General features: G+C 34.7%; 1 protein-coding gene across 4 annotated transcripts; it reads left to right on the top strand.

The window, feature by feature from the left end:
* The first annotated feature begins 929 nt into the window (after nucleotides 1-929).
* On the top strand, nucleotides 930-12288 carry LOC113690595 (transcriptional adapter ADA2). 4 transcript variants are annotated; one of them, XM_072050487.1, is made up of 12 exons: nucleotides 930-1170; nucleotides 1302-1344; nucleotides 1632-1690; nucleotides 3885-3950; nucleotides 4049-4174; nucleotides 4298-4373; nucleotides 6506-6560; nucleotides 6644-6702; nucleotides 7629-7851; nucleotides 8744-8954; nucleotides 11150-11464; nucleotides 11824-12288. In XM_072050487.1, the coding sequence occupies exons 2-12, from the start codon at nucleotides 1332-1334 to the stop codon at nucleotides 12013-12015; spliced, it is 1395 nt and encodes a 464-aa protein (XP_071906588.1). In that variant the 5' UTR covers nucleotides 930-1170; nucleotides 1302-1331; the 3' UTR covers nucleotides 12016-12288. The 4 variants fall into 4 exon arrangements, with proteins under 4 accessions (XP_071906588.1, XP_071906587.1, XP_027064377.2 ...); XM_027208576.2 differs by lacking the exon at nucleotides 1302-1344 and adding an exon at nucleotides 2786-2961 and having other exon boundaries at nucleotides 933-1170; XM_072050486.1 differs by lacking the exon at nucleotides 1302-1344 and having other exon boundaries at nucleotides 932-1170.
* The last annotated feature ends 15129 nt before the right edge of the window (nucleotides 12289-27417 follow it).

Genomic DNA, 27417 nt, shown 5'->3' with positions numbered 1-27417 from the left:
TTGGCTATTATTTATACGCCCTCGAAATTCCACATATATATTCAAATTATGAATACTAGGTTGATATACAATTTTTTCCCCCATAAATGAATTTCTCTGGTGTCCTAAACTTCTTTTCTTGGATGTAGGCAAGTTCTACCTTGTTGATGCGGCTTATAAGATGATGCCAAGTTTTTTAGCACCGTTCAAGGGAGGATGTAACGTAAGAGTTGGACAAAGATGTGGTCGAGGCCAAGGGCCTACAGATGTATTAGACGAAGTGAGGCTGCAACCAAAAAATTGGGTGAGGGGTACGGTGGAAATAAGCTATTGAATGTATGCTATTTTTAACTCTTTGTAATCAAATGGTGGCTCTTAGTATAATTACTATGTAAGTCTTCGTATAGTAGGAGAAGCTCCTATTTGAAATAAATTGTGCTCCTCCTCTTGTTTCCGATGACTTGGATTGTCTGAATTTAAATTGGTATGTGCATATAAATTTCACATTTCCGGGGCAATCATATAGAGTGTTGAGCATGCATATCAAGAGAACTTGATTATTGCCCAGTATTCCCACGTTGGTGCTTAGTACTAGTAAAGGACTAGTGGACCCATAAACCATTCGAGGCATACAGCCTTAAAGTGTGCTAAACTGTTACTCACAACTTTTTGCACCTAAAAAGTAGTTGAAAGTTTGAATGGCCACATGCATCTGATTTGGCTCCTTCAACTGTCAACTTCTGTCCTCATCGGCAAACTTCTATTACACCCACGGTAAATAGGATTATTTGAGGATCCAAACATTATTTTGGTTATGTCTATTAATTTGAGGGAAAGCCCAATATTATTACAAACAGTACCTATCCAAACAAGGCCAATATTCCAAAATTTTGATATCCAAACACTACCCGGGTTTTATGAGAAAAAGTTGAACGACTAATAAGGTTTTTATAAATGAGTTGAGGGACTATTCCAGTAATTTACTTAAATCCATTATTCGTTCTTTTCTCTCTGTCGTTTCCAACCACCAGTGATTTGGCAACTGAAACTCTCAAATTCGATTCCCAGAAGCAAAATTGAAGCCCAAGTTCACAGCTTCAGGAGCTCTTGATTCTCAATCCCCCATTGCAAAACCCAAATGGGTCGTTCTCGTGCTGTTCCTCACTCCGCCGATGAAGATCTCAGCCAAAGGTAAATTTTCTTTTTCAAATTTTGAGCCCAAGAAGAAATAAAGGGGTGAACTTTATGTAAACCCTATCCTAAAATTCTGTGTTTGTACAACTCTGTATTACTTTTTTTTTTTGTCAAAATTGGGGAAAAAGATTGCAGCATCTTTGAGGATTAAAGATGGAATGAAGTTTTTCGGTAAAATTCCTCTTTCCTTTTCTTTGTCGTACTGAGAAAACTTTCAAATGCAGAAAAAAGTGTCAAAAATACGGAACCAAATTAGTATTTTTGGAAGAATTAGCCTATAGTAGTTATTCTTTTCACCATTGTTTAAGCATTCCCAGTTATTTACTTAGGTTTAGTAAAAAGTGAGGGTTCTTTTTTAAGCATTGCTTACCTGTTATTCTTTTAAAACTTTTATTGGGCATTTTTTGACATCCCTTTTTTTTTCCTTTTCTTTTTGGCCCTGCTGCTATACTCTTCAGTAGGTCAAAGAGGAAAAGGACTGCTTCGAATGTGGAAAATTCGGAAATTGCTACTGCAGGTATTGATCATTTATTGACATGTATCGGTTCTGCTTCTACTTGTGTAGTTATTGATTTTGAAAGCATAAACGAGATGAGCCCCAATTTATATTTGTTTTTTCATGTTTATATTAGTTTTCATATTGTCTTAAAAGGTTGGGATACTGAAAGTCTTAAACCACAGGATGTACTTGACTTTGTTTCTATTATACACATTGATTTGGCTTGTGTGCTTACACAGGCATACTCAGTTTTTAACTGATGACAATCCTTTGTTTCGTTTATAATTCCCCTCCATTTCTCTGTAAGAATCACTTTTATAACTTGAAAACATGGTAATGGTCATATTGGAGCAAATGCATTTTTTTTCCTTATCAGATTTGTATAACTAATTTTCTTCTTGTGTTCCCTGTTTGAGAAGAAAATAAAAAAAGAATGCCATGCGCAAAACTTATGCAGAATAAAAATGTATTTTTTTAAAAAACAAATAGAATGGACTACTATACTCATGTTCTAAGTGTATATTGCCTTCCATCTCAAAAAGGGAAAAAGCTCCTGCTGAAAGGGATTAACATTGTATTAGGAAGTTAAAAGCAAATGTTTGTTCATTCTTACAATTTATCAACTATCTTGCTATTTTAAAACATCCACGACTGTAGAACTGGTTCTCCACAGAATAACATGTTAGTTGGACCTACCAGCTATTGTAATAACTGTTTGATGTGGCAAGGATTACCAAAATAGTCTTGTTATGCTATATTTTTTTACTCTTGCACAATGTTTTATGAAGACTTGCTGATATTTTTATCTCTTAAAACACTTGGGAAATGTGGAAGGGAAGGCATATCTGTTTGTGTAATTGATGTTCTTTCACACAGTCGATCTGCTTGGCCTCCTGTGTTGCTTTAGCCTACATGAGGAGAATTTATTAAGGTTCACAATGGGCTTATGATATGGATATCGCCAAAGGACTGAAAATAAAATTGTAGCCCGATAATGTTGCCATGGTAAATTCAGTTGAAGGCATGTTTATATCTTTTTATCTATCAAAATTTTGATGCATGCTCCCAAAATGTTCTCTCTAATTTGAGCATGACTGTTTTCTTACTTTGAAGGTCAAGGGAAGGCTGAAGGGAAGGCATTATACCACTGTAATTATTGCAGTAAAGATATATCAGGAAAAATACGCATTAAATGTGCAATATGTTCTAATTTTGACCTGTGTGTGGAGTGCTTTTCGGTTGGGGCTGAGGTCCATCCACACAAGAGCAATCATCCCTACAGAGTCATGGTCAGTACTAACTTAATGTGTATATGTTTGTGTACCATAATAAATTTACATGAACCAATACACTGGTTTTATATGTGCGCGTAGACAGATGACACAGTCAATTTTGCATCGCCGTCTCTGCAATTGTTGTGTAAAAGCCACAACATTGTTCACAAGTACCTTGAATTTTTGTCTTCTTTATACAAATAGTTTTTTGAACCTAGTATTCTGAATTTGACTTCCCTAGAACTACAGACAAGTATATTTGGAAGTGCAATAATTTCTTTGTGGATAAAGGAAAGAGATTTAGTAACTGATTAAAGGATTAGAATTAACCATTGAGAAAGGACAAGTGCAAGAAGCAGGTTTCTTTCCCTCTGGATTACGGGTCAAGATAATAGGCACAGTGGTTGTTAAATTCATTTAGAAAAGAGGAATAACCTTCATCAGACCTACGTCCAAGGCTGAACGGGATTGCAAAAGTTGTGAATGTATCTCTTTTAAAATCATCCAGATGACTGGGGAACCCAAGCACAGTCTTTTAGGCCTTTTCAGCTTCCTTGTCTCTCTTTCCTAATCCAATTCATTTTTAATCCTAATTTTGGGACATTTTGGTGAGATTGAAAAGTTTGAAAGGCAGAGTCTTATATGTACAGGAACTATAACCAATTTGTCTGAAATCTTTTGTATCGTGTTTGGTTTTGTGTAGAGGTTCTAGATAATGTATGGCTCCAATACTGCTGGTGATTAACATGACAGTTGGTGTGTGAATCCAGCTCAAGTTTGTATAACAGATATCCCATAGTACTTAAAACTACAGTTGTTTCCCTACTTTATTTGCAGACCAGCTGTTTTGTGACCTCCGCTCATCTAGATTAATGTAAGTTCAAAATCTTTTGAGCTGCCAGTAGTCATTCTTTTCACTTTGAGCTCTCTACCTGCAGGATAATCTTTCCTTTCCCCTAATATGTCCTGAATGGAATGCAGATGAGGAGATACTTCTTCTGGAGGTACTTCTGTACGTTAGTAATCTGCAATTTCTCATATTGATATTTTGAAGATGACAGTATGTAATTCTCATTTATTGATTTGTCCTTTTTCTTTCAAGGGAACTGAAATGTATGGACTGGGAAATTGGACTGAAGTTGCAGAACATGTTGGAACAAAAAGCAAGTTGCAGTGCATTGATCATTATAATGTTATATACATGAATTCTCCATGCTTTCCTCTTCCGGTATGGTATTGTGATTTTGTTTTATCTCTACTCATTAGAGGCTCATATGATGTGTAATGTTCATTCAGCAAAATTTTCATTAGACATATTAAGCATCAATTAATGCATTCTGAAATATTCTAGGACATGTCTCATGTTATGGGAAAGAATAGAGAGGAACTCCTTGCTATGGCCAGAGAGCATGGCGAAATAAAAAAGGGTTAGTTTCTCTTGCTCTACCTCTCATTTAAAATCCCCCTGCGGGCCCCAAATAAAAAAGGAACTCCATCTTTTTTAATTGTTTGCCTTGTGATTCTTAGTTAATCTTGCTTCAACGTACAAGAGGTGGAATGCTTTGGGCTCATTTTCTCCTTTTATTCCTCGAGGACTTGAAGCTTATATAACTCCCAGCCTCCTCTCAATATTCCTTCTACGGCAGTAGGATCTTTGGAAGCAAACTTTTGAAGCCATAGCTTTGGTTTCGCATTTCCACCTCTGCCCCAAGCTTTGATATGCTTTCTTTTCATTGAAGGAAAAACTTTTCGCCCCCTACGTTCGCTGGGTGGACCAATGTGGTCCAAAAAGTTCTAGAGAAAACCCATTTAGTCCCCCAACTTTCAGTCTTCACCCAATTTGAGACAATTAATGATAAATCAGCCAATTTGGATGGAAAATGATCACATGATGAGCACGGGCTGTTACTGCAAATACCTGGGGGTGAGAAAAATATCTCATAAAGCAAAGTCAACCTGTGCTTCCCATGTGCCCTAAGTGGAGTTCCAGGCAACCCTACTCCCATTTACATTAAGAAAATAAATTCTAACTGAAATTAATTTCTTAGATATTGAGTACACTTCAACATATTAAAAAGTCAGAACGCACTTGATCTCCTGGGAATTGAGTCCTTAACCACTTAAAAATAACATTGAAATGAATTTCCTGGAAATTGATTCAGTTCAACATTTAAAAGCAAAAAATCTAAATGTACTTGATATGCAGGATTTCTAGTTTAGTTCAACATTTTATAAAGAAATTCTAAGTGAACTAGAGTACAATTTTTTGTAAATGTTTAAGTGAACTCAAGTAGAGTTTTTTTTTTAATTTTATTTTAAAATGTTGATCTGAACTCAAACTCTTAAGAATCAGTACAATTAGAATTTTGGTTTTTTCAAATGCTGGGCGGAACTTGATTTCCAAGAAATCGAGTTTACTTAATGTTCAATTGGACCTTTTTCCTCAAAATTGAGTTGGATTTTATTTTTTTTTTTCAGATTTTTAAGTGGACTTGATATTCTAAAATCACATGTATTTTGATTTTTCTTTTAAAATGTGTATGTTAACTTGATATTTCGGAAACTCATTGAACTTAGAATTTTTTTATTTTTTAATTCTAAGTAAACTCAATTGCCTATAACTCAACTAAAGGCTATTGGGAAAAGGGCAACTTTATTTTTCTTCTGATTAATTCCCCCCACCTCCGGGGCATTTGAAGTCACCGGCCATGCACATCATATGATCATTTTCTGTCCAAATTGATTAATTTTTAATTGTCCTAAATTGGTCAAAAATTGAAACTTCAGGGACTAAACGTGTTTGCTCTGAAACTGATAGGACCAAACCCATGCGTCCCCAAAACACTGGGTTCTAAAAGTGCATTTTACCCTTGGCATTGAATGTGTCTTTTAAGTCTTTAGAGAAATAAAACTCATCTTGAGAAAATTCTCTTTATGATCATTTCTGTTAAGAAATTCATTTTCAAGTTTCAGCCTAATTTATCCTATATATACTCAGACACCAATTAATTCTGAAATTTAAGTGATGTTCAATCTTTTGATGTATATTTTGTGTACTTGAGTTCAATGGTAGATTTTATAAAAGCTAGTCCTAGATTTGAGTTTGTTAATTAATTATGAAATAAAATCTCGAGAAATTTTGTGTTGAGAAACAGCAACGCCTTGGAAATGTTTCATTTTTAAAGCCTTGCTCAAATCCTTTCACTTTTTCTTTTTTGAGGTTGGTATACTGATGTAGATGGTTAACCTTTTCTTTAAATTTGCCTGTTGCTAAAAGTAGATGTCAATCTGGTATAAGAAGTGCAGCTAGTCACATTGTCGCTTAGCCTCATTTTGATTAGTGTGTTTTCCTTACACCTGCCTCCCCAAAGTTGAAGTCCATGGTTCACCTGGATGTTGTGGACTTGCTGAACTTGGTTGATGGTGTTAATTGCCAAAGAAAACAGGAAATAAGGAAGAAAAACTTTTTGCCTGTTTATTTCATTGCCATCTGGCTAACTATGATATCTCTTGCACACATTGATTGCTGTAAAGATATTGCTAATTTTTGATGTCTCAGGATCCTCTGCTCCTGGAGAAATTAAAGAGGAGTTCCCATTCTCAGCAAAAATCAAGTATCTTTCTGCTTCTTGCTCCTATACCTTTTCAAAGCAGCACTTTTGATCTCCTTTATCTTATCTTTTGATCTTTTTGTCAGGGTGGAAGATCAGAAAAAAGATGTTCAAGCAGGACATTCATCATCTAGTTTAACCTCAGGTTTTTTTATACAATATGCTGAAATGTAACTGGTATCTAGTTTTACTATATATATTGTCCCCTCAACACCCAGAAAGATGTAAAAATGCACTGGTGGGATATATGGGACTGCCCCTTGATGTCTTGGTATATCAAAGGTGGGTGCGGGCTCATGTTTAAGCATGGTAATGGATGTTTCGGAGGAGCTAAGAGGGTTTCCAGTGTCTCAGAGAAAAAGTATGGCTGTGATTGCAGCAAGGCGGAAAGTGTGAAAAGTGTTCATGGCCATCATTTTAAAAGAACTAGCAATTTGAGCTCCTTTTTTCTCAACTCCTTTGGTGCTTGATTAGTCTAGTAGCCTTTCCTCCTCCTTTGTGTCTATGGGCACTAATTCCACTCATATATGTAGCTATATGTTTGTCTTTTTGGCCTGTCTCCTCCATTAGGTAGTTGATTTTCTGTTAGATGATGCCATAAGTTAATATAATTTTCGGTAGTAGTGGCACAACTTTGGTGGTTGACAGATGGTACGTTTATGAGAATCTAATAATGGAGTACTGTTTCGGTGAAAGCACTGTTTTGTGGATTCATTTTATATTACAGTTAATTTCCCATGCGAAGACGGGAGATTGATATTGGTAGCAGTGTTAAGTTTTTCACCCTTGTGTACCTTTTCTGCTTTTTTTTTTTTTTTTTTGAATCATATTAGATCTTGGGGAAAATGGTGTAGATGGTTAGGAATCCCATCTGGATGAAACTATGTCAGTTTTTAGATAGCCTTCAAGCAACTCTATTGTGGTTATTACGATTTAATTCTGTTATCTAATTGGAATGAAATCTATGAAAAGTGTTTTCTTTGGGTGATACATGCACCCCCCCTCTCTCTTTTCCCGGGTATTCTGCTTTTGACACAATAAACCTTATGGACTTTCGTACTACATTTCCAGATTCTCTTGTAGACAGGAGTATTGGAGAGAAAAAGCCTAGAACATCAGGAGATGAGGGGCCTTCTGTGACAGAAGTTAGTGGCTACAATTCAAAGAGGCAAGAGTTTGAAGTTGAGTACGACAATGATGCTGAGCAGTTATTGGCTGACATGGAATTCAAGGATACTGATACGGATGCTGAACGAGAACTAAAATTGAGAGTGTTGCGCATCTATTCCAAAAGGTACTTTGGGTTACTTCATCATCTCTCTCTCTCTCTCTCTGTATCTCTTTCTCTTCATACACACACTTCCCCCACCAAACTTTGTCATACCTGGTTCCACTTTATTATGGTAGAGGATTTGGTGCTTTATTAAAAATCTTCTGCTTTTGTTGACCTTCAGGATTCTGGAGCATGAATGTTGCAACTTAATAATATAGGTAGACAAGTTAAGAATCTTGTGTTAACTACATCCTAAACAAAGAGTGCTGCACTCAATAATTACTTTCTTGCTTAAATGAGAGAATTTTCTATAGTTTGGGCCACAGACAGTGAATTAAACTGTAAATTGAACTTTTGGACTCTAGCTTCGACCTGCTATAACATGAGAAGAGCAGATGCTGAAGCAATGGTCATAGTAACTGTATTTGAGAGCAGAATTTGTCTAGTGTGTACTTGGGTTTGATTTTATTTGTTTATTGATGGAGCTGTTTTAATGTTTTAAACAAGAATGGGATAGCTCTGTGGATTTCTTCTACGAATTTCATTGGTCTTTGTGATATGAGGAGGTAGCTTGCCAGTTGGGTCTCCAACTTTAGGGGACGTGTGGTGTAAAAGTTCTTCAGCTAATGTTGGTTTGAGAAAACCTGCAAAGCAAACTTCTTTTATATGAACTTAAGCTTAAGAAAATTAGTTTGACATACTTAAATTTGGGGTAGAATTGGGTTTAACATTACACTGTAGGAGCAGATACCAGATGCTTTTAATTTAGATGCAAATTGTGCCAAACCAGGTGAGCAAGTATTTTTGCATGCAGTCAATATACTAATATACATTAGTGTCAATTGTCATATCTAGATCACTCTCTATTATTATTCATCTTACATATTTGTCAAACTTTTTGTGAGTTCTGTAGGCTTGATGAAAGGAAGCGCAGGAAGGATTTCATATTGGAAAGAAATTTACTTTATGCAGATACTGTTGAAAAAGAACTCTCACACGAAGAGAAGGATATATGCCACCGTTACAGGGTGTTCATGAGATTTCATTCAAAGGAAGACCATGAGGAATTGCTTAGGAGCCTTGTTGAGGAGCACCGTGTTTTAAAAAGAATACAAGATCTTCAGGTTTGACAGAATATTGCATGTCTCAGTGTTAAGCTTTGTTCTTGCTCTGCGGGAATAAAAAAGTTTTGTTCTTGCTTTTGTTGTCATTACTTTTATTATCTGGTTATTAACTTGTAGACGTGCTTCATCAAAAAAAAAAAAAAAAAAAAAAAAGCTTTTGGATGTGCTACTAGGTGCTGAAAATGCTTTACCGTTGGTAGCTCAAAACCATTTTGGAATACATAGAATTTCATGATAGGTTTTAAGATACCATTTTCTTTGATAATCCTAGAACTTGCATGTTCTTCTTAACCTAGGAATTGTGGTCGCTGGATGAAAAACCATACTGAACTAGGTATTCAAAGATGCTTTTGTTGATTGGATAAGTTATGCTTATTCTAATTGGTTGATCTCTTGGGCAAAAAATTGATACAGTACATGGTTTAAATCTAGTTATTAGTAGCCAGTATTTCTCACCACTCCAACGAGGGGCTTCTCTTGCTTTTGTGCAACAAGTAAGCCTAGCTTCTTTGGTGTCTGTGGCACATGAATCAGCAGCTATCGTGATCTTTCATTCTTGATTGCTTAGCATTGAAGTTCTGAACAGTTAATTACCTTCTGGATTAAACATCAACAATCACTTCTCAGATTGTGCACCCCTACAAACTAGGACATTGACTTTTCCCTACCATTCATGAGTCCAAAAGCAGGAAATAAGTGGGAAACAAAGTTGTGATTTGCCATATACATGGGTTGATTTTAGAATGTCAATTGCTTGAGCTCATAACAAACAACGGGAGCTTCGGATTTGGAAGACTCTGCTTAGAACCTCTAGCTCATTTTGCTTAAAAAAGTGTGAGAGGTAGGACATAAACAGAAAATAGAGGGTGGTGTTGCTTCAATGTCGTATACCCTATACAAAGGTAAAAAGTAGAAATTGACCATATAATTATATTCACTAATTATGGAAAGGGAATCTTGCTTTTTTCTAAATGTGAACCTTTCCTGCAAGACTTTGTCTAGAACCTCCAAACTCAGTCACGTGAGTTGATGAGAAATAATACAAGAGAAAGGGTTGTGGTGCATAAAAGCCTATGCCCCTTTATTTTGACATGGCCTTCAAAGTGGGACTAACATCTACTTTACTGCTTGTGTAAGGGGCTCATTGATCTTTAGCTTTGTGCCGGTGAAACTGAGTGGAGAAGAGAATCTTATGAAAATGAAAAATTACTGGAGGATTGTTGCATCACATTGTAATAGAGTCATTTTGAAATACCATGCAACGAAAAATATAGCATATTCGTAGCTTTAGGAATGCTGTAGACCTTCAAGTGTGGTCCTTGCACCATATGAAGTTTCATGGTATAGCACTCCTGTGTAACTTGGGTTGGTAGTATAGGATACTTCGCTGAAGTTTTTGCTGGCTGAAAAGCGTGTGCAGATCTATTGGGATATGTTATTTATTACTCAAGTACTTGGGTTCACATCCTAAAATGTTGCAAGTTTTAAGAACCAAAGTTTCATAGGCTTCTGATCTTGTTTCGCTGTTTCCTTTGGTAGCTTTCTCTCTCTCTCTCGCTCTGTTTTTTGGGGGGAAGCGATGGGGTGGTATTGAGCATTGCAAACTTTGCTGATATACTATGGTTATGACTTGAATCTGTTGATCTTAAAATCTACCCCTGATCCTCCCCAAAAAAGAAAAAGAAGTATGCAGAACAAGAAGTTAACTTACAGCTTTTAAAACCATTAACCCTGCTTTTGTGTTTCAATTGGTAGAACTAACTAGTGTCCGAATAAAGAGGTTTGTGCAAACAAACCTTTTCCAGGATGTGCTTTAGTGTTATTTTTAATGAAAAAAGTATTGAAACTTGAGAATGGCTAGTTAATGATTTGCTATTTCGTAAAATGATAATATATATAATTAAAATACTTGACCTGATGTCTGACGCCTAGAAGTGCTCTTCATTGCTAGGTATTTTACAAAGGTTGTGTGGTCCTTGTTTTCAAAATTGATGCCAAGAAAAATTTTGTTTTCCTATATGAATATCTGTTACTAGCTGGTGATCAGGTTTTTTGTTGGCATATGATTTGGTTTTCTTATGTCTTTGTAATTGCTCATGATAACTTGTTTGCGGAGAGGAAAAAAAATTCCTTTGAATGAAAGGAAAATTTCATTGAGATAAACTTCTTATACTTGATAAGCTGTGCTAATGCAGGAAGCAAGGGCTGCTGGCTGCCGTACATCTGCAGAAGCGGAAAGATATATTGAACAAAAAAGGGGGGAAGCAGAAGAAAATGCTCTTAGAATTAGTGAAAGTTCCCAGGCTGGTCCTTGTGGAAAATTTCTTCAAAGGGCAAATCACCTCAAAGGGGATTTTGACAGTAGCCCAAGAGGTGTTATCAGAGGCCCTACAGTTTTAGATTCTGCAGGAATAGAATCTCCAACAGCTAAAAGGCGACTAGATGTTATAAATGCCTTAGATAATTGGGATGTCACTGGATTTTTGGGGGCTGATTTACTGTCTGAATCTGTAAGAATGCTGCATACAATTTTTCTTTACTACTTGAAACTCCTATCACTTTTGCTGAATCTTAATGAGTCTGCAACTTGTATATTTAGATAAGTGTGTCGGTTCTTAATTGTCTGGTCATGATAAATAGAAATAATCAGTGTCATTAGTCATAACATGCATGGGGTATTAATTGCTCAAGAAGAATCTAATATGCTTCCAATTTATTAGGAAGAAGCTATAGTCAGACACTTCTTCATACAAAGGGAAGAGAGAAACTAGAGGCCTTGTTGGGAAGGGGAATGAGCGAGCGTTGCTTTAGTCATATTGTTAGTTGGATGTCATCAGCTGGATTCACATATAATGACTTATCTATGCAGGAGAAACAGCTATGTGGTGAGATCAGGATCCTTCCAGCGCATTACCTTAACATGCTGCAGACCATGTCAATGGGGATTTTGAGCGGCAACATAACGAAGAAGTCTGATGCTCATGGGCTATTCAATGTTGATCCAAGCAAGGTAGATAAAGTTTATGATATGCTAGCGAGGAAAGGGATTGCCCAAACATGATTGTATCTTGTGTAGTCTTGAGCGGGATACCAAACGAAAAGTGTTGCCTTGTGGTCCTGTATTTGACAAAGTACATCATGTCAGATGTTGTAATCTAGTTACCTTTAACCATTGCTAAACAACTGTTAACAGTTTTTAGTGGCCAGTGATTAGGAATACATGTGTAATTGAAGTACCTATTGTAATAGTTTTAAGGGTTGTAATCACATTTTGTTTCCAATTTTGTGGAAAGATGGAGTTGGATGGTAAATGGAAATTACTCAAAATTGAATATGGATGGTTTGTGCCAATAATCAATAAAATAAAATGTATGGCGAGTTCATGGTGATTACCCATACACAAGTTTAATTGTAAATGTCATCAATATGTCTATATATATATATATATATATATATATATATATATGTATATATATATCTTCCAAACAAGCCTTACAACATTAACCCCTCAACAGATGCAATAACTCGATCATTCCAAAAGTAAGCTTGTACCCTGTTTGGATGAGACAAGTTTCTTTTCAATAATGACATTCGCTTGCCTAATTTGTCATGCATCCAAACAAGCCTTATAATAATAACCTCTGAAAAAACAAATGCAAATTTCCAATCATACTAAAAATAAGCTTGCATATTACTACATTGCGGCAGAATAAAACCCAAAAAATTAGTAGATGATGCAATACTTGTGAAACATCAATATGGAAATAGCAATATCATAATATCAATCAATCCCTTGGGACATTGATAGGAAATAAAATATTCAAACCAGGCATGATAAACACTTTTAACCACAACCCATCAGAACATATTCATCCTTTCATATATCGTTTCTTTGCTTCCCCCAAAAACCAATACTTCCACCATCAACTAACAACACTGCATTTAACAAAATGGACCACTTTCATTTACATACTTGCCAACAAAGTCTCGATTCCAAGAATTGCAAAATTGTAGAAGAGAAAACATATGATTGTCAAATGTAATTGAGACACCGTTAGTCCAATACCTGTGGAAAAAATTCACCAAATTGATAGCTACTTTAATCAAATTTGGAAAGAAATACGTTGAGTCAAATCCCAACTTTTCTCATCACAAGGACGGAATTGATAATAGTGTCTCGAGTCATATGAACATTGTACATATTTTTATGATATACATAGTATTTGCACACCAGAATAGTGTCAAATTGCCACATTTCGATTCAGTTGATATTTCACACACAAAAGAATTTGTATATAGTTCATAAATTTACTAATTGAGTTTTGCTTCATGCGAATTCTTAATATGTATTTGGCTGAAGGTTGACATCAATTTTTACAATTTTCAATGAATTTTGTTCATTTTTTTTCTTTTTTTTTTAACCGTATTCAAGGCTATTTATGTAAGCCAAATATAAAATTTGATAGTGTATATGTTTGCAACTTTGCATGATAGTCCGTCTATAACTCCCTCTGAATATTTTAGTAAGAAATTCCATTGATTAGGGTGCAAAGGTTTCAGAGTTTTGCAAGAAAATTTATTAGAAACAAACCTAATGACAGTCAAATATCACTAAACAACTACACTAATTGCTCTTCTTTGGCATCCCAATTTCTATTTGCATGACGACAGATAATTGTGATTAAAAGTGTAGGCTATATCCCAAGAAACACTTTGAATTTTTTTTCCCTTTCACAATGTGTTGTTTTTTCAGTAGTTCAAAGATAAAAGTTAATGTTAACTTGAAGGGATGATGCAAAATTGCTTGACTTATTCATAAGTTTTTAAGTTAATCAAAGTCGAACTTACACAAAATTTCGGGCTAGGCTAACTTCTTAAGCAGCTTGTGGGATTTTCGGCCGATCATTTAATCATTCTAATTTCCATAAATCATTTTTCTATCCATTTTTTCCTTAATATATTCTACATGTATAATTTAAATAAGTGTATTTTTTTCTTCCTTGCAAACAAGTCTAATTTTCTTAAAAGATGTATTAAAAAAATCATGTAATGCCATTTGCAATTATGCATCACATGTCGATCCTGCGTCTATGTCTTTCCAATAGTTAACGTTCTTAGTTTATCATTCAAAGTATTAATGGTAAACTTTTAACACATTATCATAGTCAATTGATAGCTATTTCACAATACCGTTAACAAAAATGTAGGTTATATCCCAGGAAACATTTGGTATTTTTCCCTTTCACAACGTGTTGTTATTGTAGTAGTTCAAAGATAAAAGTTAGTGTTGACTTTAAGCGCTAATGCAAAATTTTATTCACATATTCATAAGCTTTTTTGTTAATCAAGTCAAATTTAGACGAAATTTTGGAGTTTATTTCTGAAGTAACCTTCTTTGGATTAAAATATATCCAACGTGATGCTCTTTTGTAAATTATTACCTTTTTAATCTTTTGATACCATGTAAGCTCGCATTTCTAATGCAGGGAGCTCTTCTCATTGCTGTAATCCTATTCAGTGTTTTTCTACCTCCTAGTTATCCATTTCCATATTCATATTCAAAATTCAAGCACAAAAAACCAAATCCAAGGAAGGAAAAAAAAAACCAAGGCAATAAACATAAGGCTGCACGTTTGATTAATGATAAAATATTATGAGCAAGAAGTATTTTATATTTTAAGCTCTTCAATTATCCAAGGTTCTTTATTTTGTTCATGAACTCATAAACTTAGCTTATAGATATATTGTCATGAACTCATAAAAAATATAAAAGAAATACTATTATCATTTTATAATATTTTAGCATAATCAAATCATGAGTCTTTTCCTATGTTTATTCCATTGGTTTTTTTTTTTTCATCCTCGGATTTTGCACTTGGTGTTTTTATTTTGAGTGCCAGTGTGGATTAATCTTTTTATACACTGACAGTATAGTAATTTTTTTAATTAACAGTCTTTGATGTATACATATGTGCATGATTTAAATTTTAAATTCAAATTCATGTTACGTGGTATGATCTAAACTTGTATAAAAAGAACTTTACACTGACAATGTGTATAAAAAAGTTATCCATATAAAAATAGAGAGGTAGAAAAGATAAGCAGCATTACAACAACAGCTAGTTTCAAAAACCTCTTCCAAGATTTCTTTAATTTCAACTTAAACCCCTGTACTTTCAAATATAACACTTATCTCGCTTTTAAGGACTCAAAATGACTCCAATAACTTTCCCAAACTTTGCAAAAATTCTGGCAACAACTTTTTAGAGAAGGAAAAAAGTAAAAAAAAAATTCAGTATCTCTCATCACTAAATAATCTTGTCACCCCTATCGCTATCTGTAGCTTTAATCCATTTTTTTTTCCTATCTAGGTTTTCATATCCTTTCCATAATTCCAATCTCCATGTCTCACAAATTCCAGTTTTCATCACGCTTTTTAATCGACCCATCTTTTATTCTTCCAATTTATTCTCATTTTTTTCTCTAACCAAATTTTAATAAACAATTACAAAGCCAAATATTACGTTTATAAATTGGGTCAAAATAATATGGAGGAAATGATCATTTAGGCCTTCGGCAAGGCTGTTTGAGACTAGGAGAAAAAAGAATATATTAATTGACTAATCAGATTTAATACATAAAAACTTCTTAAGGGCAATTTTTTATATTAATATGTTTTTTTTTTTCCTTTCGTCAGCAGAATGAAACCCAAACCTACCATTTAGGGGATGTATGCATAATTTTTTAACTGTAAAAAGAGCTAAAAGTAATTGTTATAAATCTTTGGGGATGTTTTTGAAATTATCTTTTACACAATGAAGAGCTTCATTGATGCGAGGTTTCATAACATTTAAGATGGGAGCTTACATCGCATAAAAAAAATATTAAAAAGGTAATAATTTCTGAAAGAGCATCAAACTAGGAACATTTTATCTATTGGGATTAATTAGCTTCTTAAGCAGCTTGCTGATTTTTGGCGGATCATTTAATCATCCTAATTGCCATAAATTATTTTTCCATTTATTTTTCCTTAAATAATCTATAGTTACAATTTAAGTAATAGTATTTTCTTATTCCCTGTAAACAAGTCTAATTCTCTTAAAAAATGAAATACATATTTTAAAAAAACCACGTATTGCCATTTGGCATTATGCACAATGGTACCTCTATTTTATATTGCTATCAATATATTAACTTCTACTTAACTTTTGGTTTATCATTCAAAATATTAATGGTAAACCTTTAACACTTTATATCGTAGTCAAAGTTCTTTTTTTTCCATACAAGTGTAATTTTCTAAAAGATGTACATAATGCTGCTAATAATGTCTGGTTGGCAATTTTGAATCTGTTTAAATACTTCTTTGTAGGCTTCAAAAAGAAAGGTTTGCCCAAAAGGATGGCAGCATGGCTGAGATCTTACAATATACCTACATGGTAAGCATTGATGATTTCAAATTCCAAACGTATATGGATATCAGAACTTGCTATATTGCATAAGTTAAAATTAAATTTGACTTTTTTTTATATAAATTATGCACCATCTGGCTATACATCTATGTCAAACAAACTCCAAAATTATATGTTTTTATGCATTTTACTGGGTTGAATACATTCAGGTGACAGCTTACATTGCTAACATTGATGTAGAGAATATGTTTTCTGAATTATGCAACAACTGTGGACATTTAATTCAATATTTCTATGAAAAAATTCTATGCCTCAATGGTAATGATATTGTCAAACAGTTATTAGGTAATCTCTCTCTCTCTCTCTCTCTCTCTCTATATATATATATATATATATATATATGTATATCCTTAATTAATTTTTTTTAAGAAGAATTTTAATTTTTAGGTGTCATGTTAGCATGGAAATTAGAGATTCTAGTGACAAATTGCATATCAATCCTCAAGCTAGGTATGCAGAATATATATTTGGTCGCTCTGCTGTGTATTTAAAAGATTTGCAAAAAAAAAAAAAGGTACAAATTTCTTGCACTTATCATGTGATACATCCTATCTTAAATGATTAACAGCAGAGAATGACCTCCCTATTAAATGGATTAAAAAGTGTTATTGATAAGGTTAGCAACTTGAAATGATGATTTTTTTTTTTAGAGTGAATGTATGACTATTGGCACAAAAAAAATATGCATAGTGAAAGTAATTTTAACACATATAAAAATATGTGAAAAAAGAGGAGAATAAATACAAACAAATATGCATTAATTTTATTATGATTAATCTTCTATACATTGACGGTGCATGCACTTTTGCCATTAGATGCATGATACATAATTCGAATTTAAATTTAAAACTCAAATTTTGCATATGTGCTGTATATCCAACCGTGATAGTATATACACCGTTAGTGTATATAAGATGTACTCATTTTATTAACTCAAAACTCAACTAAAACAATATCAAATTATAGTCTTTTGCTTACGACAACTCACAATCTCTACCAACTTCAATGTTTGATTTGTCTTTTTAAATAAATTATCGATTCCAATAAAGTCAATATTTTTTTCCATGCCACAATTTTCAATCACATCTTTAATCTTACCTATGATTTTGCTTTCTTTCTCAAACTCTTGCCAAATTTCCTTTCAAACCACATATTCGTCATCTTCAAGTGCATCCGCAATTTATGCAATTTCTTCTTTCTTTTCCTCATCAAAATTTTTTTCCTTTTTTTCTCTTCACAATTTTCGTCTCTACCATGACCTTGATTTGAATTTATCGGAATTGTCCAAGACTCCCTTATAGTTTTTTCATGCATGAATTTTTTGAATATATACGTATGGACTCTGGCATTGAGTATTGACATAGTGAAGTGCCTTGTGATCCAACTGTCTATTCTTTTCCAACTCTTTAATTGCATTGCTTGATAATTACATGCCTTCTACAGTTTGGACAATGTTCTAAATTCCAATTGTTTGAAAAAACATGCGCAACATTATAAATAATACACATTCATGTTTCAATTTTTTTCATCAATAGCACAACATTATAGTTTGAAAAAATGTGCACAACATTATAAAAAATATGGATCCATGTTTCAATTTTTTTAATCTCTACTCAATTAGGACCAATTTTGTATCCTAATTTTCAACAACAATTCTTCTATTTTTGTACCTTAATTTCATGAACAAGATTTAGGATCAAAACCTAGAGGTCACTTGTTGGCCCAAAAAAATACGCATTATGGAAAAAAGTTTAACACATAAAAAAATATGTGGGAAGAAGAAGAGAGTAAATATAAAGAAATACTCAATAATATTATTAACTTAAAACTAAACGATAACAATATCAAATCGTATCGGTTTATTTATGACAACTCACAACTCTCAATTTAGAGGCTTTCCTTCAAACCTACTCTTCAAGACTTAATTCAAGTCTTAACGTAACAATGTACTAGACTAGTAGTATTTATAGATTGTGAAACTTTCGAAACAAACACAATTATAAATCAAAACTTATTTGGAAACTAGCTTGAGATTTTCTAAACTAATATGGAAACTAACCAAACAAACAGGACGCCAAAACAAGAAATTGAAAGAATTATGAAATAAACAAATAGAATAGTTCAGTTTAATTTCCTAACTAACTTCATCAACTTGATTTGAATGATACAAGCTTCTCAATTATTACTACACCATGGTGTCCAACAAGCATACCATGGTAAAAGAGTTAATCAATTAGGTAGAAAAAGTTTAATAATACAAAAACGCATACCATAAGATTCAAATCATAATAAAGCATAACATTGCACAGCAAAAGAGAACAACTCCTTCTTGCATAGTTTCATAGGTTTCAGTGATAACATTGTGGTAATTTGAAAACTCAGTCACATGAGTTTTGCATTTGCCTCCTGCTTTGGAGTAATCTTTGACATCTAAAAATGAAGATGTTAATATATTAGCCTACTAAAAGTTGTCGGATGTGTCATTACTTTCTACACAAAGGCATTCTACTTGTCCTGCATGCACTATTCTTGTTAGGTTGTGTATATCATCGATTCTTAAAGGTTGGTGTAATGACAACTTGTTAGCTTGACCCTCATTATCTAAATACACACCGATCATGCACGGAAGACATGTTATTAATCTGATCATATTGAATGATTCTCTTATTAAACTTAGACTTTATATGTATATCCCTCTATCAACTGCAATAAATACTCTTATCATTTCTTCTCTTATAAGCATCTCGCACTCTTGCTTCTCAAGCTCTTTTTGTTCCTTAGTCAGTAAACTAAACTTTAGCTTTGCTTTTTCATTAATTACAATGCCAGTTTTGCTCTTCTAACTTGTTACCTTTACTTAATGTAGTCATTTTTTTATTGCAATAACCATAGATCCTAAGCAATAACCAGAGATAAAAGCAATTTTCACAAGAAATACCTAAATAATAATAACACAAATTTCTAACATAAGCCATAATTGGCTTCAACCATAGCATCATGCACATCTAACTCAAGTGGTTCCAGTAATAAACTAATCAAACATACAAGCAAACACATAAATAAATCAACTTTTTTGCCAAAGCAAATCGTTGAGTCAAAGCAGTAACTGCCACCAAAATAAATTGTGCAACTAAGTACATGTATAGCTAAATAATTTGTAACATTCAGCGATAATAGTGAAGAGTTGCTTGTGTTATTCCAAATACTCCCAATAAACCTTTTCTCATAGTTGCCCTAAACCGTTTAAATTATATAAAATAACTACATTTGTTGGGAAACAATAATTTCAACCCTAAATTATGCTTAAAAAGTATCTAGTTTTGAGAATCAAAGCATTCAATTTAAAATTGAAACTATGATTTAACAAGACAAATCTCACATATAAAAAAAGAAAACATAGAAAGCACCTCAAAGTGAACCACCAAGAGTAGCTTTGTGAAACTAAGAGTACAATGATAGTACAAATAAGCATATAGGTGAAGGCAAAAAGAAGACAACGGAAGAATGTGAAGGAGGGAAAAAAACTTCCTTTCTCAAGTAGAGGTCTTTCTCTCTCTAGTAGAAGATTTCTCTCTCTTGGGATAAGTGCCTCTTTGCTCCATTGGTGGGAGTTTCAGAAGAGTTTCAAAATTTCAAACTCTTCCAAACTTCAATTCTCTCTTTCCAAAAATAGATAGAAGCTTTAGGATCTACCCTAAATGATTAATGCAACTCAAAATCTGATCTTGATGGCTTGCGGAATCATCAACGTAATTGAATGAAGAGGAGAACAGCATTTATGAAGTGGAAAGCCAAGTTAACCTTGACGGCAATACCCTATTTCCCTTGCTTTTACTACGACTGTTGAGGTATTGCATGTTTTTCTGACTTTTTCTTTGTATTTTTCCTTGCGTCTGGTTGGGTGAGAGAATCTGTCCTTTCACCTCAAACTGTCTGTTTTTGCTAGCTACTGTTGTTTTCCAAAGTTACTATCAGCTGGGGTTAGAAGTTGAGAGCTCTTTTTGCTCGGCATTCTGAACCTCTAGCATCTCTGTAGATTTTCTCAGTTGCGTCTGGTGGGTGTCTTTTTCTTTGTTTTTTTCTCTTTCTAGAGTGTTTTTTAATCCCTTAGTACCTCTGTTTGTATCGATGGAGATGGAACTAAATGAGATGATGCAAAAGTTCTCTCTAGCTGGAAATGAACTCTCAGGAGCTATTCTGGACTTAGGGGACCTAGAGAGTGGAGTCAAAGAATGTAAGGACAGCATAATAGGAAGAGTTATGGGTGAAAAGATTGCTAGCTACACAGGAGTAAAAAAATTTTTTCTATAGCCTGGGGTTATCCTAAACACTTGTCTGTCTTAGAACAGGGACCGAATCTTTTCCAGTTTAACATACCTAATTCACAGGAAAAAGAGAGGATAGTGGACGGAGGCCTATGGGTGATAGATAACCAAATTTTGGTTCTGAACAGGTGGGAGGAAGGTATAGAAAGGAATCCAGAGGCCTTTAAGCTAGCCTATTTGTGGGTACAAGTTTGGAATTTACCTGTACATTGGGTGACCAGAGAAGTAGGTCGTAAGATTGGGGTGTATTCAGACAAGTAAAGGATGTTATAATACCACAGATGGGAGGAAAAGAGGGTAGATATTTGAAAATATTGGCCTTAGTAAACTTGGCAAAACCCCTGCTAAGAGGCACCATAGTGAAGACTGAAGGTACCATGAAATGGGTAGCTTTCAAGTACGAAAGATGCCTAGATTTCTGTTATAACTGTGGTCTGGTTGGTCATGGGGAGAGGACATGCACCAATTAGCAAGAAATTGCAGGGGAATATGTAGATAATCAGTATGGTTCTTGGATGAGGGCAGGGAATTTTAAAGGATCACCACAAAAAAAGCAAAAAAGATATGATCTGGATAAAGATAAATGGTATTGGAAGTTTGAGAGTGGGGAATTGGTTGAAAAAACTCATTCGAGAAATCTGTTTGAAAAAAACCAACAAGAGCTACGTAGACCTATGGTGAGGACTGATAATGACCACCAAGATTTAGCTAGAAACTTGAATGGGATGAGGATAATTACTGATCAAGCCCCCCACCCTCAAAGCCTAGTGCAGATAGACAGCTCCCAAAATCAGCAGGATCTTCCAGTACAAGGTGATGGAATACAGGTTGAATAGATGAACAAAAAGCGAACAGAAAATGCTGCGAACGTGTCAATGGAAGGAATTGCTGAGATGGAGGAAGATAAAGCAGTAGCAGCTTCTTTTGATGATAAGTCTGGATCTTTAGAGATAGAACACGAGAGAGGGGGAATAGAGACAGGAGACTAGTAACATTTCTAAAAGAGTCTAGGAGGCAATCAATAAGCAAACTAAAAGGTTGACTAGAAAGGTGCTCTCTCCCATCAAAACTAGAAGACCCTTAAGAGAACTGAATAAACAAGGGAGTAATCAAACAAGATTGGGGAAGAGGAAAGTTTGTCTGAAGGATAAGGATATGGAGGAGGAAGACAGTGAAAATTAGAAGGGGAAAAAATCAAAATCCTTTGAAATGATAGTTGTGCTAGAAACTGATCAAGTAGAGGTGAGGTCCTTCCCTAATAGGGCCTCCAAGGAAATATGAGGATTGTGGTGTGGAATTGTCAAGGAGTGGAGAGCCTCTTGACAATTCCCCACTTGAGAGAGGTCAACAACCTCCTCTTTCCAGGTTTGATTTTCCTTAGTGAAACCAAGAATAGGGAGAAGTATATGGATAAAGTTAAAAATTTGCTTAGGTTTGAACATAGTGTGGTGACTGAGGCCATGAATAGATCAGGAGGCATGTGCCTTCTGTGGAGAGATGACGTCAAAGTCTTATCTACCCTACAAATTGCCTTCACCGTAGAAGCTAAGATAGGGGGGAGAGAAACTCAAGATGAATGGTGGTTCACAGGAGTGTATGCAAGCTGTGATGCTTAAATCAGAAAACAACAATGGCAAGTCCTGGATGCTAGAAGGAAACTGTGGGGGAAGAATTTTGTGATAGCAGGAGACTTCAATGACATAGTGTCAAATGAAGAGAAATGGGGGGGTTTAATGAGAGAGGAAAGGAACTTTAAGGCGTTTAAGGATTTCATTGCTGAGAATAGGCTGGTAGACATAGGTTTCGAGGGACATTCTTGGACCTGGAGTAATCTCTGGGACAATGTTGGGGAGGTTAGGCAAAGACTTGACAGATGCCTTAGTAGTTATGAGTGGGTTTAAAAGTTTAAAGGAGTAGTCTGTCAGTATATAGAGTTCTTTGCTTCTGACCACAGCCTGCTTTTGCTGGATACTGAACCTGATAAAAGGAAAAAGAGGAAACGCTTTTACTTTGATAAGAGATGGATTCAAAAGGAAGGTATACAACAAGTTATTGAGAAAGCTTGGAACAAGGAGGAACAAGGAACTAAAATGTTTCGAGTGATCAGGAAAGTGAAGAATTTCAGAATTGATCTCCTAAAATGGAAAAACACTTTCCAGGCAAACTCCAAAGTAAGAATCAATGACATTAAGAGTAGGTTAGAGAGCTTGAATGTGTCAAATGTGGAGAACAAAAGGATGATCAGATCTGACCTTAAGGAACGGCTCAAAGAGGCATATAAAGAGGACGAATCTTTTTGGAGCCAAAAAACTAGAGTGAACTAGCTAAGAGAGGGAGACAAGAACACTAGTTTTTTTATGCTCATATGAGAGGGAGGAGAAACAAAAACAGAATCTGTAATGTTCAAAGAGAGGATGGTACTTGGACAAAAAATGATGAAGATCTAATTTATGAGATTTCCATGTTCTATAGGAGCCTTTTTACCAATGGAGGAAATAAGATAATTCAGAGGTACTAAGGGGTATCCCACACTCTATTACTGAGGAAATGAACTCCAAATTGACAAAACCAGTGCATGAGGAGGAAATCAGGACTGCTATTTTTTCCATGAATCCAGATAAAGCCCCCTGGAATGGATGGAATGACTCCACTGTTCTTCCAACAATTCTGGAAAGTGATTAAAAATGATGTGGTTCAAGCTGTCCAAGATTTCTTTGTGACTGGCTGCATACTTAAATCTATTAACCATACAATTATCTCCCTCATTCCAAAAATTCTGAATCCAATTAGCTTGAAAAACTATAGACCAATCAGTCTGTGTAGTGTCTTGTATAAAATCATATAAAAAATTTTGGCAAACAGACTGAAACCTGTTCTTGACAAGTGCATTTGTAAAAATCAATCTGCCTTCATACCAGATAGACAAATCTTAGATAATGTGATCATTGCTCAGGAATATATGCAATATCTGAAAAATAAAAGGTAAGGGAAAGAAGGGTATATGGCTATCAAGTTAGACATGACTAAAACTTACGATAGACCTGAATGGCATTTTATTAGAGACATGATGACAAGAATGGGGTTCTATGATAAATGGGTAAGCTGGATATCAAGATGCTTGGAGACTGTCTCTTACTCTTTCAACTGCAATGGGGAAGTCAAAGGCTTTGTAAAGCCAGGAAGAGGAATAAGGCAAGGAGATCCCTTCTCACCTTACCTGTTTTTGATCTGCTCAGAAGGCTTCTCAAATCTACTCCAAAGATCAGCAGAAAGCAAAAATCCGAAAGGCCTGAAGATCAGTAGACAAGGTCCAAGCATAACTCACCTCTTTTTTGCGGATGATTCTCTTATATTTGTAGAGCTGATGTGCAACAAGCTAAGGAACTCATGAAGATTCTCCAAGATTATGAACAGGCCTCAGAACAGCTAATCAATCTGGAGAAATCATCAGTGTTTTTAGCAAAAATTTGACATGTAGACAGAAACAGGAGATTTGCAGTGCTTTAGGAGAAATGGCAGAAGTGAAGCAAGGGAAATATCTTGGTCTTCCTATGGTTATTTCAAGAACAAAGGAGCAGATTTTTGGCTACATAAGAGATAAGATAAAGAGGAGGCTGGAAAGTTGGAAGAATAAATTGCTAAGCCTTGCTGGAAAGGAAGTTATGATCAAAGCAGTCACAATGGCTATGCCAACCTATGTTATGTCTTGTTTCAAACTGCCTAGGAAACTCCTCAAGGATATCAACTCAGCTATGGCCAACTATTGGTGGGGGGAAAAAGAATGGCAAAAACAAAATGCACTGGATATCTTGGAGGAGAATGGCTCAGGATCGACAGGAAGGTGGCTTAGGATTTAAGGATTTAGAAGCTTTCAACAAAGCTCTACTAGGAAAACAGGTTTGGAGATTAATCACCAAACCAAATCTCCTAGTCAGCAAAGTATTGAAAGCCAAGTATTTTCCAAAGGAATCAATTTTTACTTGTAAAGTTCAGGGTAATGCATCTTGGTTTTGGAAAGGACTGATGGATGTCAGAGGGATTGTGGAAGAAGGAATAAGGAGGAGAATTGGCAATGGGAGAGGCACAAACATATGGGAGCATAAATGGATACCAACTTCTCCATTACGTCTGCCTACAACTCCAAGACCCCCAAAATGTGAGCTTGTTTTTGTACATAAGCTAATCAACCAAGTAGATGGAACACAAATGTAATATTCAGATTGTCAACAAGACTGATGCAGAGAGGATTCTCAGTATTCTAATTAGTCTTGCAGGTAGAGCGGATTCCAACTACTGGAAACACAGTGAAGGAGGCGAGTATATAGTGAGATCTAGTTACAAAAGGTTCTTAGATGAGAGATCAGGCAGCAATAAAGGGCAGGAATCTGTTGGAACTAGTTTTGATGCAGGCAGTAATCAAAGCAATCAAATTTGGAATACACTGTGGAAGCTCAACATCAAACACAAAGTTAAGGTATTTATCTGGAAGTGTATTAATGGAGCGCTACCAGTCAGAGAGGCAATCCACAGGAAAGCTGCAATTGGGGATCCAGTGTGCAAGGGATGCGGAGAGGAGCCAGAAACGATAGAACACACACTTTTGCAATGCCCCTTAGCAAATGATGTCTGGAAAGTAGCTCAAGTTGTGTGGGATGGAGCAAAAACCAGAGATGCAACTTCACAAGGTGGTGGAGCAGGATCACAGAAGCTAAAACAAGGCAAGAGGGTAACAGCCATATTGGTCTCACTGCAAACATCTTATGACACATTTGGAAAGAAAGGAACAAGAGGGAATTTGAGAACCAAGGTAGACACCAACCATGCTATGTTATTCAAAAAAGCACATAAAGAATGGTTGGAGATGGAGGAAGTAAATAGGAAGGAACCTGATCAGAGTACAAGCCAGACCTGGATGGGGAACATGAGGTACAAGAGGACCAGGATTTGATAAGGCTGAGAGTGACAACAACGAGCTTATTGAGACCTGCTTTGTTGGGTGTTGGAGCTGCTCTCAACACAATGTCACATGATACAACAGAATTCTAGGCATTAAAGGACAGAAGCTATGGAAACAAGAATATAGATGTAACTTCAGCAGTCAGACTAGTCTTGTGCAAAACGCTAGAAAAAGGATGGTGCAATGTTCGAATACAACTCCAAACACAAGGAAGTGTTAAGACAAATCAAGTATGGTAAATCATCGGATGGCAGGCTGGCAACGATCCTAGAGGATATTTTTTGCTTAATGTCGTTGTTTCGAATGTGCTCTTTTTGCTTAAATAGTAATGATAATAGTAACACTATTGCTAATGTTAGCTCATATGCCTTAGGCATTTTGATAGATGAGGAAGGATGTTTTCCTCTGTGTTGCTGAACACAAGTTTTACAGCTTGACGAGCTGTTGCTCGAATTGTAAAGTCATCTTTTAGATCAATATAAGTAATTTAACATTTCGAGAAAAAAAAAAGAATGTGAAGAAGGAACAATTTGGATAAGTTTCAGTAACTATTCAAATTGATGCTCAGACATATAACTCGTACTAAATAAATCACTAAATTTCCTAGCAAGCTAGGTTTTTCTAAAATAGATTAGTAAGGGTATTAGTGTAAACCAATAAACAAAGTACTAATTGCTAATATAACACCTTACACAATAACACTCTCTTGAAATTCTCATAGTTAACAATGGCTAATAATTGCTTCTTTTAACTCGCAAGACAACCCAAGAGTGTTTAAATGAATCCAAGGATATCTAAGTAATTGTAGCAAAACTAAAACCATCATAATTTGTATCTATTACTCAAAAGACGATCAAAATAGTCTTACATTTCCAAAATACCCTTAAACTTTGAACATATCAATGATGCATTTAAATGAATATAAGGGCATTTAAATAAACTAAAGAAAACGCATTCTACCATAAGTTCTACCCACGCTACAGCCACACTTGAAACCCCTCACAATCCCAAAATACTCCTACCTTTGCAGTTGAAATTTAAATGCAATATTTGATCACAACTCATACTTATATAGTATAAGGAAACCAAGTATAATATGCTGGCCGCATACCAAACAAATTTCTTATGATATTTAAAATAATTAAACATCTTTCACGGAAAATAACGTTATATATCTAAGTGCCAAAAGAAATTTTAAAAGATAAAGAAGATAGAAGAAAAAAATAAAAGCGCATCACTAAAATAAATATTTAATTCCTATGTTTATTACAATTAATGCATTACAAGGAATTCATAGTAAAAATAGTATTTTTTTCATAAGAAAATTGTAATTTATTTTTAAGCACTAAAAAGAAATTCTTTTGGACATATTGATCATATAGGAGTGAGAAAGGAATAAAGAAAAATCTAAACATAACAAAGATGAAAAAGGAAAGAAAAAGAAAAAGAAAAAAAAAGATTACATGATTATTTCTTTCGATTAGGGGTTAATCAAGTGAGTCGGCCTCAAATAATACACTATGAAAGGAAAAAAAAAATGTAAAAAAGATTACACGACAACTTTTTCGGATGGTTCCAATTTTCTTCGAGATATTTACTACAATGAAGTATGGGGTGCAATGTATAGGTTTCATGAAAGTCGAGGTTGATTTGCTATTTTCTTAATTATGGGGGACAATTTGAAATTAAGCATTTCACTCAAATAAATAACG

The sequence above is a fragment of the Coffea arabica genome, chromosome 5c (assembly GCF_036785885.1).
Source record: "Coffea arabica cultivar ET-39 chromosome 5c, Coffea Arabica ET-39 HiFi, whole genome shotgun sequence".
NCBI lineage: Eukaryota > Viridiplantae > Streptophyta > Magnoliopsida > Gentianales > Rubiaceae > Coffea > Coffea arabica.
This window is presented reverse-complemented; position numbering and strand designations above follow the sequence as displayed.